This window comes from Aulonocara sp. 'chitande type north' Nkhata Bay, linkage group LG19 (genome assembly GCF_057382095.1).
Source record: "Aulonocara sp. 'chitande type north' Nkhata Bay isolate Kocher_YH1m ecotype deep benthic linkage group LG19, A_spYH_male_GT1.1, whole genome shotgun sequence".
Taxonomy (NCBI): domain Eukaryota; kingdom Metazoa; phylum Chordata; class Actinopteri; order Cichliformes; family Cichlidae; genus Aulonocara; species Aulonocara sp. 'chitande type north' Nkhata Bay.
In genome coordinates this window covers 6671821-6684248 of record NC_141362.1, presented here as the reverse complement: position 1 = coordinate 6684248, position 12428 = coordinate 6671821, and the positions used below count along the sequence as shown (strand labels likewise).

Here is a 12428-nt window from a genome sequence, read left to right as displayed (position 1 = left end):
AGGCTATGATCAGACAGCTACCTCTTCTTTTCCCTTCCACCACTCCTTTCTTCAATTCTGCTGCTGTCCCTTTACATCCTGCAGTGCATTCTGCTTATGTTATTATATCCAATCATTGCTCTTTCCTCCCCTTGTTTTTGTTTCTTTTTCACTAAAAGAAAAAAATACAAAGAATGGGACAGAAGTATGAAGAGGAAAACTTTGCAGAAGAAGGCAATTATTAAAGTGAAGCCTTCTTTTCATGCCAGGAACATACAGAAAATACTCTTATCTTGCTTCCTTTAACCTCTACTATTTATTGCAATTCTTCTCAACCTTTCCAAGATCTTGCCGTTCCCCTTACACCTACACTGGCCTCACTCCATCCTCCTCTCAGTGCGCAGGCTATGATCAGACAGCTACCTTGTTCTCTAGCACAAAAGACGTGTTGCAGCCCTAAGCACCGCTACTGAGGAGACGTTTACTTGGTTGCTATGCAACACAAACTTTAACAACAACTTGCAGGCAATCCAGTTAGGATCAGATGGGCTTGTTGCTACCCACAGTGAATTCTGTGGAGAGATTTTCAAATTCAATAAACAGTACTTAATTATTTCTTTCAGCACATGTGGAAAGGATATTCAAAGATCATTGAGTTTCAAGGTGTGCTATACACTATGTTACTTTATACATGCAGTCTGTTTATCTAGTTTTATAAAACACATAAATACATTTAAAAAACTATGTTTTGTGCTATCATACATACACATATTACATAAATGAAAATATGTGTATTTGTGTGGTTTTTCTGATTGCAAGAGTCTATAACGAGTCTATAGTTATGATCACAACAGTAATGAAACTGTTTTAATGATTATAAAGGCTATTATAATAATTGGTTGAGCAGTGTGAGCTGTTACAAAGTGCTTTCAAAATGTCAGCGCCACAGTTTAAAGATATAATGATAAGTGTAAAACAAACACAACCATGTTAAAAATATATTTCAGTGCAATCTTGATCCTGTCTGTCTCCACAGTATCAGCAGCAGCAGACGACTAGCTGACAATTTACTGATTAATGACCCCAGTTAGATGAAGCAATTTATCAAACATTTAATATGCTCTTTATGAACCTCAGGCTGCTTCCTCGCCTGCTGCAGTCTCCTAATGATGTCAAGGAAGCAAAGAGGCAACACAAACGGAGACTCTGCAGAGACCAGATAAGACAACAAGGCCCACTCTGACGTATTCTTGCCCATAACAGTCATCTGCAACTGATTTGGTGATCTACGTGAGACCCATAGCTGCATAATAGCAGTTAACAATATTAGATGCCAGAAACAACAAGGGATTACGGTATTCCCTAACATTTGAACGTCAAGCGTCAAGAGCACACGCCATCTTGGAGATGTCCGCTGATCACACTGCATTCCTTCACACATAACTGTTGTGATCTAGTCCCATTTCAGAAGGTGGCATCCTGTTCGAGATCATTTTCCAATAATGTAATTTGATTGTCTCAGCTCACAAAGCTACAGAAAAATTCACTGGTCACCTATAGAAAACGTGTCCTCCAGCTTCTGGAAACATGAGACTGCAGAGCCCATAGAAGCAGTAACAAAACGGCATCAAAAATGAGTCTAAGTTGGACGTTGAAAAGACGTCCACAGCCAGGGCTGGACTGGGACAAAAAATCAGCCCGGGCATTTTGACTAGTGACCGGCCCACCATGGTATTATAGGAAAAGCCATAAAGCCTTAATAAACTTAAACCTACACCATCCTCCCTATTCTGGTATTCTAAACAGTACTTAGCAAAAATATAAAACAACCTAATTTATAATTACATATAGCTAACTAATAAGGTTGCCAACTCCCAGCAAAAAAAGAAAAAAAAAATAGGGAACCACTCCCCCACCCTCTACCTCAAGATGCTTAATTGGCTAAATTGATTTTACTTTAATGCACGTATAAAACAAATGCACAGAAATCTATTATTTTTCTCCAGTAATTAAATAGATTCAACATCTTTCTTCAACAGAATTGCAGACTGCACAGATGGTACCTTCCCAAAGGAAAGAATACTATAACTTATAGGGTATATACTAGACTTAATATTTACTGAATACAATAATGGATTTCTATACATTTTACATCAGATGAAAACTTTGGTTGTAAAATTCAGATAATTATTTAGTAAAAGCTAGACATTTTAAATAAGAATAAGAAAGAAAAGTATTTCTTTGTGCCCCCTTTCCCTGTTAATGCCCTACCTGGCCCCCCTGGTAAAACTTTGCTAGATCCGCCCCTGCACACGTAGCTGTCAGCTACATAGAAAAGGATCCTGGTGTTATTTGTCTCTCAGAAACAGTTCATAACTTCCCTTCAACTCATTCATGTCACCTAAAAGGTAAACCTGTTTCTCCATCACCTGTTCAGCTCTGATGATTCAGTAAGGACGTCTCCTGGTTTCATCTTCATGTTTCCCTCTCACCACATGTACAAACCGATATCATGACCAGCAGCTTTTACAGCTGTGGCTCCAGCAAACATCAGCTGATACTAGAAAGTAATATTAAATAAATTCTAACAACATCTGATCAAACTTAAACGTGCTGCTGTTGTTTAGAGTGACCTCCGGTGGTTTCCTCTTTCTGCCACAGAGAGAAAAGCCAATCAGCTGATCATGGATCAGTTTCATGATTGAATTAGCAACTTTCTATCTGAAGTAGTATAGGACAAATTGTCTAAGGAGCTTGCAAAGAAAAGTGTCTGGACTTGTTTAAGTTGCTTGAAGACGTTTCACTTCTCATCCGAGAAGCTTCTTCAGTTCTAAGGTCAAATGGTGGAGAGTCCCAGATTTAAACCTAGTGGGAGTATCCCCCAAAGAGGGACAAAGGACCCCCTGATGATCCAGCCGAGGTGTGAAAATGGGTGTAGGTCACAATCAGCCAGGGTTTCGGGTGAGCTCATTGTGAAACCTGGCCCCACCCTATCATGTGATTTCCTGAGGTCAGATGACCCAGGATGTGGGCCACCATTTGACCCTTAGAACTGAAGAAGCTTCTCGGATGAGAGGTGAAACATCTTCAAGCAACTTAAACAAGTCCAGACGCTTTTCTTTCCAAGCTCCTTAGACTACGATGACCTGGATGACTGAGAACCTTCACAGACATATAGGACAAATCGCGTTCCTTTTCACCTCAACTTTAAAGTTCGACCTCCTCGGCTGTAATTGGTCCAGCCCAGAGTCGATCATGACCAACTGGCCAATCCACCACCATTCATTTATACCGTTAAAAAAGAAAAGAAATAAAACCCCATGAGCCCATAAAAACGGGCATACCGGGCCCGGTATGCCCGATGGCCAGTCCAGCTCTGTCCACAGCGACCACATCAGGACTATAAATAACTCGTACACGGGGGTCAATGGTCAATGGTGGTCAATGGTAACTTTATTGTCCCTAACGGGAAATTGATTTGCAGTATGTCCGTACAAACAAACAAACAAACAAACAAACAAACAGATAACCAACACATCACATACAATCACCAAAATAATATAAGCCTGATAAAACAACCTAGATTTTTCATCAAAAAAGTGCAATGTGCAATGGCAACAACACTTATGGTTTAGTGTTATTAACTATGATAATAGCACTAGGTACAAAAGACAATCTATGTCTCTTTGTCTTCACTGCAGGCACTTTATAATGACGACCTGATGGAAGCAGTTGAAAATCATTAAAGAGAGGCTGATCTGAACACAACAGGACAGAGGTTGCCTTCCTCAGCACCTGCCTGTTATAAAAGTCCACAAGCTGGACCTGAGACCTCCCTGAAATCTTGCCCGCCACTTTAACCAGGTTGTTAAGTCTGGTCTTATTATTCAGGGACATATTACCGTACCAAGCAATGATACAGAAAGTTAAAACAGATTCAATCAAACTTTTATAAAAAAGAGTCATCATTTCAGATGAAACATTAAAACCTCTCAACCTCCTTAAAAAGTACAGTCTTTGTTGAACCTTTTTCACTGTAGCAGCAAGATGTGACTCAAAGGACAGAGTCTTATCAAGAACAACCCCCAAATACTTATAACTGTCCACCAGTTCAATGGCTGCACCATTTACCACTGTAAACGCAGGATGAGGGGATGACTTCCTGAAGTCAATAACCATGTCCTTGGTTTTCAAGGTGTTAATCATTAAGAAGGACTGATCACACCATGAAACAAACTCATCCACAACAGGCCCATGGGAATCCTCTTCACCATGAAGGAGGCTTACAATGACTGTGTCATCTGCGTATTTAATGAAATGCCTGTTGGCCTGTGTACTGCGACAGTCATTAGTGTACAAAATATACAGTAGAGGAGAGAGACAACAACCTTGTGGTGAGCCAGTAGAAGAGTTCAGCTGTTTGGAAAAACAACCGTTTACTCTCACACACTGAGATCTGTCAGTTAAAAAGTCTAAAATCCAACCAACGAGATTAAAATCAAGTTTTTAAATAGTGTCTCAAGTCTTTGTTTTCCTGAATGAAAATCAGTAATAAATACAGAGTCCTAAATGCAACTTTATTGCTTGATTTTTAAAACCTTGTGGCTGAAAATAAAAGTGTTGCCTCATTCATGTTGTTGCGTTAACAAAGTTGGGCGTCCTTGTATGGTGAGAGCAACACGTAAAAACGAAAACTATCTTATGGAAATTTGAAGATGAATTTAAATGTCTCCCATGTCTTAACAATAAAGCTTTTATTTTTTAATTCACACAGTTTTCTTCCTGCCTTCAAACAGGCCACACTTTATTAATATATCAGCTCTTTTCCATTCTTACTGACCAAAACATTTACATCACTGTAAACACAAAGATACTGTACAGCGCTCTTGCACCTCTAATTTATCAGCAGAAGCCCAGTTACTTGCATTCTAATCTTATAGTTTACTCTTCCTTTGTAAAACAGCTGGGTTAACTTAGCAAGTTGATAATTAGTTGCTTGTGCCCACTTCTCCTGATCTCCTGAGTCAGGGTGTGTCAGTTCAGCTGGTAGAACGATACCCTGGGTGTGTTGAACCTGATTCATACCACAGGGCTCAGAGTTCTGCTGAACAGTCTATTTGTTCTAAAGTTTGAAACATGCTCTGCCTACACTGAACAGTACACCAAAAACATAAAAACCTCTCCTGTTGCCTAGCAAAAGCAGCTGTTAACCAATGGATGCTGTGAAAAGTTTTACTTTTTTAGGTTGTTTCAATGTTTATGAAAGAAGACATGTCCAAGTATCCCAGGCTGAGATGGAAAAGTAAAATAATGCCGGACAGTCACTGCAGGAATTAACATCAGCCATTAAATTTTCTTTAAACAGAGAAGCTGGGTCCACCTCAGGAAAGTTCAAGCAATCGGCACATTATTTCCTGCATTCTGGTGAACTTTTCCCCAAATGTAATTTAACAGCTCAGAAGTGTTTCAGCTTATTTCTGCTCATGTTCAGAACTTTCTGTACTTTGCACACAGATCTGAGTTTTAGGACTCGCGTTCATCTAAACAAGTCTGTCTCAAAACAGGAAGCACAGAAAACATTATCCTAATAATAGGAAAATAACCATCACACCAATGTCACACTCTCGCCCTTTACATACTAGCGTCTCCATCACTGAGATCATAACAGCGATTTTTGTGGATGTGCATGTTTGTGCACGTGCTACTTCATCTAAGCCTCTGCACACGCACCAGATGATCTTTTGCTGTGCAGCTTTGCACTCATTCTTCATACTAATAATCATTTGTTCTTGTTATTCGCTGTTGGTAAACGCTCATTTGGGGCCCGCTGATGATTATGAGAAAGCGCCTTTCACTGGATGCCTTGAGCATCAGTGCTATCTGTGCACACCTCAATAAAAAGCATTTTCCCTTTCTTCTCTCTTTCTTCCCCACCTCATAAATATTATACAGTACAAGGCAGCAGAGAGCGATATGTACAGCAGCAGATAAGAGACGCACTGTTTGGGTTTAACACTTGAAAGTCCAAACTGACGTCAACTTGCTGATGTGACTGAACATATCTATTAAAGTGGCTCCTCTCTGAAGTGTGCCCACACATTCACTTTCTCTTGTTTGCAAGTTTAAAAGTCAAATATAAAAACAGCAGGTCCAATTGTTTATCTTGTGTACTTGGAAAGGTTTGCATAACCTGTTGTGTTGTGAAATCTGCTCAGATCTCAAGGGTCAAAAAGAAGAAAGAATCTTGAGATCAAACTATTTAACAAATCCACCTGTCACCTGGCTGACCTTCTCACTGGCTGCCTGAAATACACAAACTTTTACACTTAGCTAGATTAATGCGATGGTGTTGTGTTTAGTATGTTGCTTTGTTTCTTTTTTTTTTTTGTCTTTTTTTGCTTGTTTTCTATTTTTCTCTCAACAGGTGATCCGGGAGATTTTTTATTTTTTTTCTCCCCCCCTTTCTCACTGTCCCTCTCCCCTTCTGTTTTTCCTTTCCTTCCTCTTTCTTTCTCCCTTTCCTATCTCTCACTCATGTCTGTCCCGTCTGTAACATCTGAAAATAAAATATAATAAATAATAAAAACAAAGATCGACCAAATGGACCAATACGGCAATGCCACGATGATCCATTTGGCAAAGTAAATCCATTGGGTATCCTTGTTGGTCTTCAGACAACAATTCTGATGGCTAAAGAACCAAATGGGACAGGCGAAAAAAAAAAAAAAGAAATACACAAAATGATGTTTTTGTATTTTCAGATGTTAAAGTAGTTTAAGTGTTTTATTAAATTTTCTTCCTGACTTCACCTGCTGGCTTCTCATGAACTCTTCTCATGAATGTGTCCCTTTTCCCAAGGCACATATTTCATGTTTGTTTTCATTTTAATAATTGCTTTATGGATAACTGACAAATTCAATATTTATTGTGCATGTGCAGCAATCTTTGAACATGCCAATCTCCTTACCTCAGTCGACATTTTGAGAAAGACTTTTTTGTTGTTGTTGCACAATGATATCTAATTTAAGAATTTCTACTTTCCAAACATGGCATTACATCCAAATGATGACTACGTGAATATGTTTGTTGCTTAAAGGTCAGAAAAGAAAAGGTGATGCTTTGCAATTGTTTTGACCAGCAGTCCAAATACCAGAGTTAAGTTCAATTTTCAAACCTGTCAGAATCAAACTAATTCAGTGATCACGTACCTAAGATGGCAATGACTTCGTCGTCCTGGATGACCTCCAGTGACCCCGACACCACGAAACAGAGGGTGTCAACGCTCTCCCCGGCGTGAAAGATCAGGTCTCCTGGAGCGCAGTGGGTGGTCTGAAACTCGACTGCCAGTGAGCGCAGGCAGCCATCACTAGCTAACCTGAATGCTGGATGTTCGTTGAACACCTGAATAAGAGAATCAGATTGAAGAGTTAGACTGGGAAAAAATGACCAGACAGGATGTGGTGCATTATACTGCTGAAAGAGGCCACAGCCATCAGGGAATAGGGTGTACATGGTCTGCAACAACGCTTAGGTAGGTGGTACGTGTCAATGTGACATCCACATGGATGGCAGGACCCAAGGTTTCCCAGCGGAACACTGCCCAAAGCATCACACTACTACTGCCGGCTTTCCTGTTTCTTTTCAGCACTGATGACAGTTTTTAGACCAAATTTTAAAGCAAGTTTTTCTTTCAACGCCTTTGGATTGCTGACGCTCGAGGAACACAGACACACTACAGCAGGCTTGGAGGGCTTTCTTTGCAAAAAAAAAAGTTCTCATCTCATAAGTGGACAAGAACACTTTAGATTTCGTTGCTTCCTCGTTTTACTATCTGCAGAAGTACACATTTTCTGATATCCTTGAGAAAATGAAACCGCTTCCACCCGGTGAGATAATCCATCAGAGTACCAGGGGAAGATTTTATTTGGTTTGTGCAAGAGTGTTTTTATATCAGTGCTCCTTGTCAATCACCTGAAGCCCTCAAGCAGAAATGTAAGCCTCCATCTGAAATAATCACTCAGAAGCACATCTCTCAAACTTCAGTGTCGCGTCTTTGTGGTTTCGCTCTTGGAGTCTTGTTTTGCCAGGACAGCAGGCAGCACACCGTCAGCAAATTGCAGCACAATGTGAGTGCATGAAGTGGTTGGGGTTTAAGGGATACAACACCTGAAATGTATCTAGTGTGGCACCGTTAAAGTGTTCACATCAGCTGCTTCATATTAAAACTGAAAGGGAAGAAAAAAGGAGAGGTTCAGATTTTTCCTGTTTTCTTTTTGTTAATCCATCCATCCATCTTCATCCGCTTTGTCCGGGGCCGGGTCGCGGGGGCAGCAGCCTAAGCAAAGAGGCCCAGACCTCCCTCTCCCCAGCCACCTCCTCCAGCTTATCCGGGGGAATACCAAGGCGTTCCCAGGCCAGCCGAGAGATATAATCTCTCCAGCGTGTCCTGGGTCTGCCCCGGGGCCTCCTCCCGGTGGGACATGCCTGGAACACCTCACCCAGGAGGCGCCCAGGGGGCATCCTTGTCAGATGCCCGAACCACCTCAGCTGGCTCCTTTCGATGTGGAGCAGCAGCTGATCTACTCTGAGCCCCTCCCGGATGGCCGAACTTCTCACCCTATCTCTAAGGGAGAGGCCAGCCACCCTTCGGAGGAAGCTCATTTCTGCCGCTTGTATCCGCGATCTCGTTCTTTCGGTCACTACCCACAGCTCGTGGCCATAGGTGAGGGTAGGGACGTAGATCGACCGGTAAATTGAGAGCTTCGCTTTTACACTCAGCTCCCTCTTCACCACGACGGACCGGTGCAGCGTCCGCATTACTGCAGCTGCAGCCCCAATCCGTCTGTCGATCTCCGGCTCCCTTCTCCCATCACTCGCGAACAAGACCCCGAGATACTTGAACTCCTCCACTTGTGGCAGGAACTCATCCCCGACCCGGAGTGGGCACTCCACCCTTTTCCGGCTGAGAACCATGGCCTCAGATTTGGAGGTGCTGATCCTCATTCCCGCTGCTTCACACTCGGCTGCGAACCGTTCCAGTGCGAGCTGGAGGCCCTCACCCGATGAAGCCAACAGAACCACATCATCTGCAAAAATCAGAGATGAGATTCTGAGGCCACCAAAGCGAAAGCCCTCCGCCACTTGGCTGCGCCTAGAAATCCTGTCCATAAAAATTATGAACAGAACCGGAGACAAAGGGCAGCCCTGGCGAAGCCCATCACCCACCGGGAACGAGTCCGACTTATTGCCGGCAATGCGAACCAAGCTCTTGCAACGGTTGTATAGGGATCGAATGGCCCGTAGCAATGGGCCAGACACCCCATATTCCCGCAACACCTCCCACAGGACACCCCGAGGGACACGGTCGAATGCCTTCTCCAAGTCCACAAAACACATGTAGACTGGTTGGGCAAACTCCCATGCACCCTCAAGTATCCTATTTTGTTAATCACTTTGAAAAAAATGTGGGGCTTAATTAAAAATGTATTTGCATCTTAACCCAATCTTTGTGGGGGGAAAAGCAACTTAATGGACAGGACAGGACATGAAATACTGGTAAAAGTAAACAAAAATCTTGTTTTTTTAAAAAAAAACAACTAATTCCACTTCTTTTGTGAAATAAAACCAAAGCACAATATCTTCTTCCTTTGAAACTCCTAAATGACATCCAGCTTTAATTTCCTCTTACAATTAAACAGAATGTCTTCTTGTCCTGTTTCACAATCTTTTATCATAGTCAAACATCCCTGAAAAATTAGATGTATTTGAAACGAATGTAGTGCGTGAGCTTTATTTCAGAAGAGACACTGAAAATCAGCCGCACTGCATGACAAGACTAATTTTAGTAACTTCTGACTAACTGTCATTGGAGACGGTTGTCACACAGCACAATTACCCAACTGAAGGTGTCCTCTGATCACGCCACTTTAGCATTTGACATCTCCTAGAGTTTTGAGAACAATATCATTGCATGTTAAGTGATATCTAAAAGACTCTGAGCACAATTAACCTTCACTCAGTTATAGAACAAAAGCTCCCGATGCTGATGCTGTATAGTCAAAAAAGCATAACATCTTTCGCTGCTTTGTATATGACCCACAGATATATTTGAATATACAAACCAGCAGCCATGCTTCTATTCAGGCACTAGTGAACTATCCTGGAGATATACAATGATAAGTGGAGACAAACTTTCTTTATCGGAACAAAAACAAAACAGAAATTTTATTTCTATTCCCTATGCCTTTCTCTCTTTCCTTTACCCCCAACCGGTCGAGGCAGCCAGTCATCAATCCCTACAATCATCTGATTGTAGGGATTTCTCTTTTAGTACCATAGAGTCTTTACTTTATGGTACAAGGCACTTTGAGGCAAATGTTGTACTGATTTGGTGCTGTATAAATAAAACTGAATCAAAATTGAACTAAAGAACTGAAAGGTATGCCATGCTATGCCACAGAAACATCATGTCTTACTTCCCATCTGACATAAGACATGATAGTTGTCACTAGCAGCTGATTTTTCTGGAATGAGGGAAAACATTATAAGAACAAGTGTGTAATTGCTGCAGGTGTTTGACTTAAAGCTGTGCCAAAGCCTTGACTCCAAGTTTATGCTAAGCCCCAGCAAGAAAAAGACTCTGTCCTCTCTCAGCAGTGTGCACACGCCTCTCTAATCTCAACTTTGTTGCCAACCATATTGAAAGGTCTGCTAAAGTGCAGCTATTAAAGAGACTCACTCAGACACATACGGTTACATATCATAGCAGGAGCTTATTTTTCACTACCTTGAGACACACATTATTGCATCTTTCATAACTCAATTAAGCATTGTAACAGAACTGATGTATGGATATATGAAAATAACTGCATACCTTCCTGTTGAGATGGACACAGATGTCGGCCCGCATGTCCTTGGGACAGATGGATAAGACCTGTAACACAAGAAACATGAGAGGGTGACGTGGTAGTTTAGACTAACAGCACCTTCCTGTTGTCCAACGGCTTCCTTGGTGACCTTCTCTGGATGGATACCAGGCATCCAGCTAGTAGGAGAATCCCAAGTAGACCCTGAGATTATATGAACCTCATTCGACTTGGGTTCTCTGGATTTCCCAAGTCTTGAAAATGTTGTTGGGGAGATAGATTCAGGGCTACTTTGCTTTGGTTCATCTAGGCTAGGCAACAGACATTTTTAAAAAGAGGTCAGCGGTCAGGGACAGCTACACTGTAGCCGTCACCTTCCTCTGTCATACTACATCTGTCGGATTGTCAAGTAATTCAAAGTGTTAAGAAAAGAACGTTTGAAATTCAAACCTAAAGACAATAGGAAATCATTTAAGCTGCGTGATGTTTGCTTTCTGCCTTCTTATTGTTTTTGCAGTGAGACCTGTTGCATTCCTGTTTTTATTCTCAGAACACCTAACTAACTCTGCATGATTCACAATTTAAAAACACATATCTTTATTTCTGTTGTGTGTGTCTTTACTCAACCACCCCAGTTCATGTTCTGTCTTAAGCAATCTGTAATAGCTCCTGTCTTTTAAGGCCACTCTGCCCAAAAACCTACTATTTCTGTGCTTGGCCGACTTCTGTATGCCTTCTAGGGGCAGCAGCCAGTTCTTGTGAGCTGTGGGCAGTAGTGGCATCACCTGGATGTCATAGGTGTGTTGTGCCTGGAGCAGATGACCGTATCACTGAAGTATTCCCTCTGAGGTTTTGGCTCACGAAGAATACTACATTTGTTGGCCTCATTATTAGAAAGCCCATTTTATCTGATTGTTCAACAATATGAGGATATGAGAGAAGCGTAACAAGGTTCCTTTTAAAAAACTTCTCATTGATGCCATGTGGCTGAGGAAGGGATTTGGAAGATAAATATTTCAACGCTCAATGCAGTGTTTTAGATTATGACAAACATGAGGTGTCTGTGCAAGGTGAAAGAACAATATATGTGCATTGAGTTTATTGAACATTGTTGCTGCAAACAGAAGCTAAATGGTAAATGGGCTTTTTCTTATATAGAGCCTTTCTACTCAGTTTGAGCACTCAAAGCACTTTCTACTACAAGTTTCATTCACCCAATTACACACAAAATGCTTTATCTGACATTCACACAGATGCATCCTGGTTCAGTATATTGCCCAAGGATACTTGAGCACAGGGCTGTTGGTGCTAGGGATCAATCCAACAACACTCCAGTTGGCAGACACCCACTGACTACCACCTGACCCACAGCTGCTCCATCAGCCCTATCTTATTTTCATCCTGGGCAGTGTATTTGTAGTGTGATTGACTTGGGTCAGTAAGTCAGTTGCAGAAAAAGACCAGAGGCTTTCTTGCTCAAGAACACTTCAGCAGAAAGCAGATGCTGTCAGAGAAGATCAAAAACCTCAACTTCAAAGTGAAAGCTTATTTGTTTTGAAACCTGATTTTTCAGAAACTTCCCGT

General features: G+C 41.6%; 1 protein-coding gene across 1 annotated transcript in view; it reads right to left on the bottom strand.

Moving 5' to 3' along the window:
* kcnh5b (potassium voltage-gated channel, subfamily H (eag-related), member 5b) overlaps positions 1 to 12428 on the bottom strand; it is a 191046-nt gene that overhangs the window by 76467 nt on the left and 102151 nt on the right. The window contains exons 10-11 of the mRNA XM_086274700.1: positions 10853 to 10912; positions 7188 to 7380 (exon numbers count right to left, since the gene is read on the bottom strand). Of these exons, the coding sequence (XP_086130826.1) occupies positions 7188 to 7380; positions 10853 to 10912 (253 nt within the window). The remainder of the gene's footprint in view (positions 1 to 7187; positions 7381 to 10852; positions 10913 to 12428) is intronic.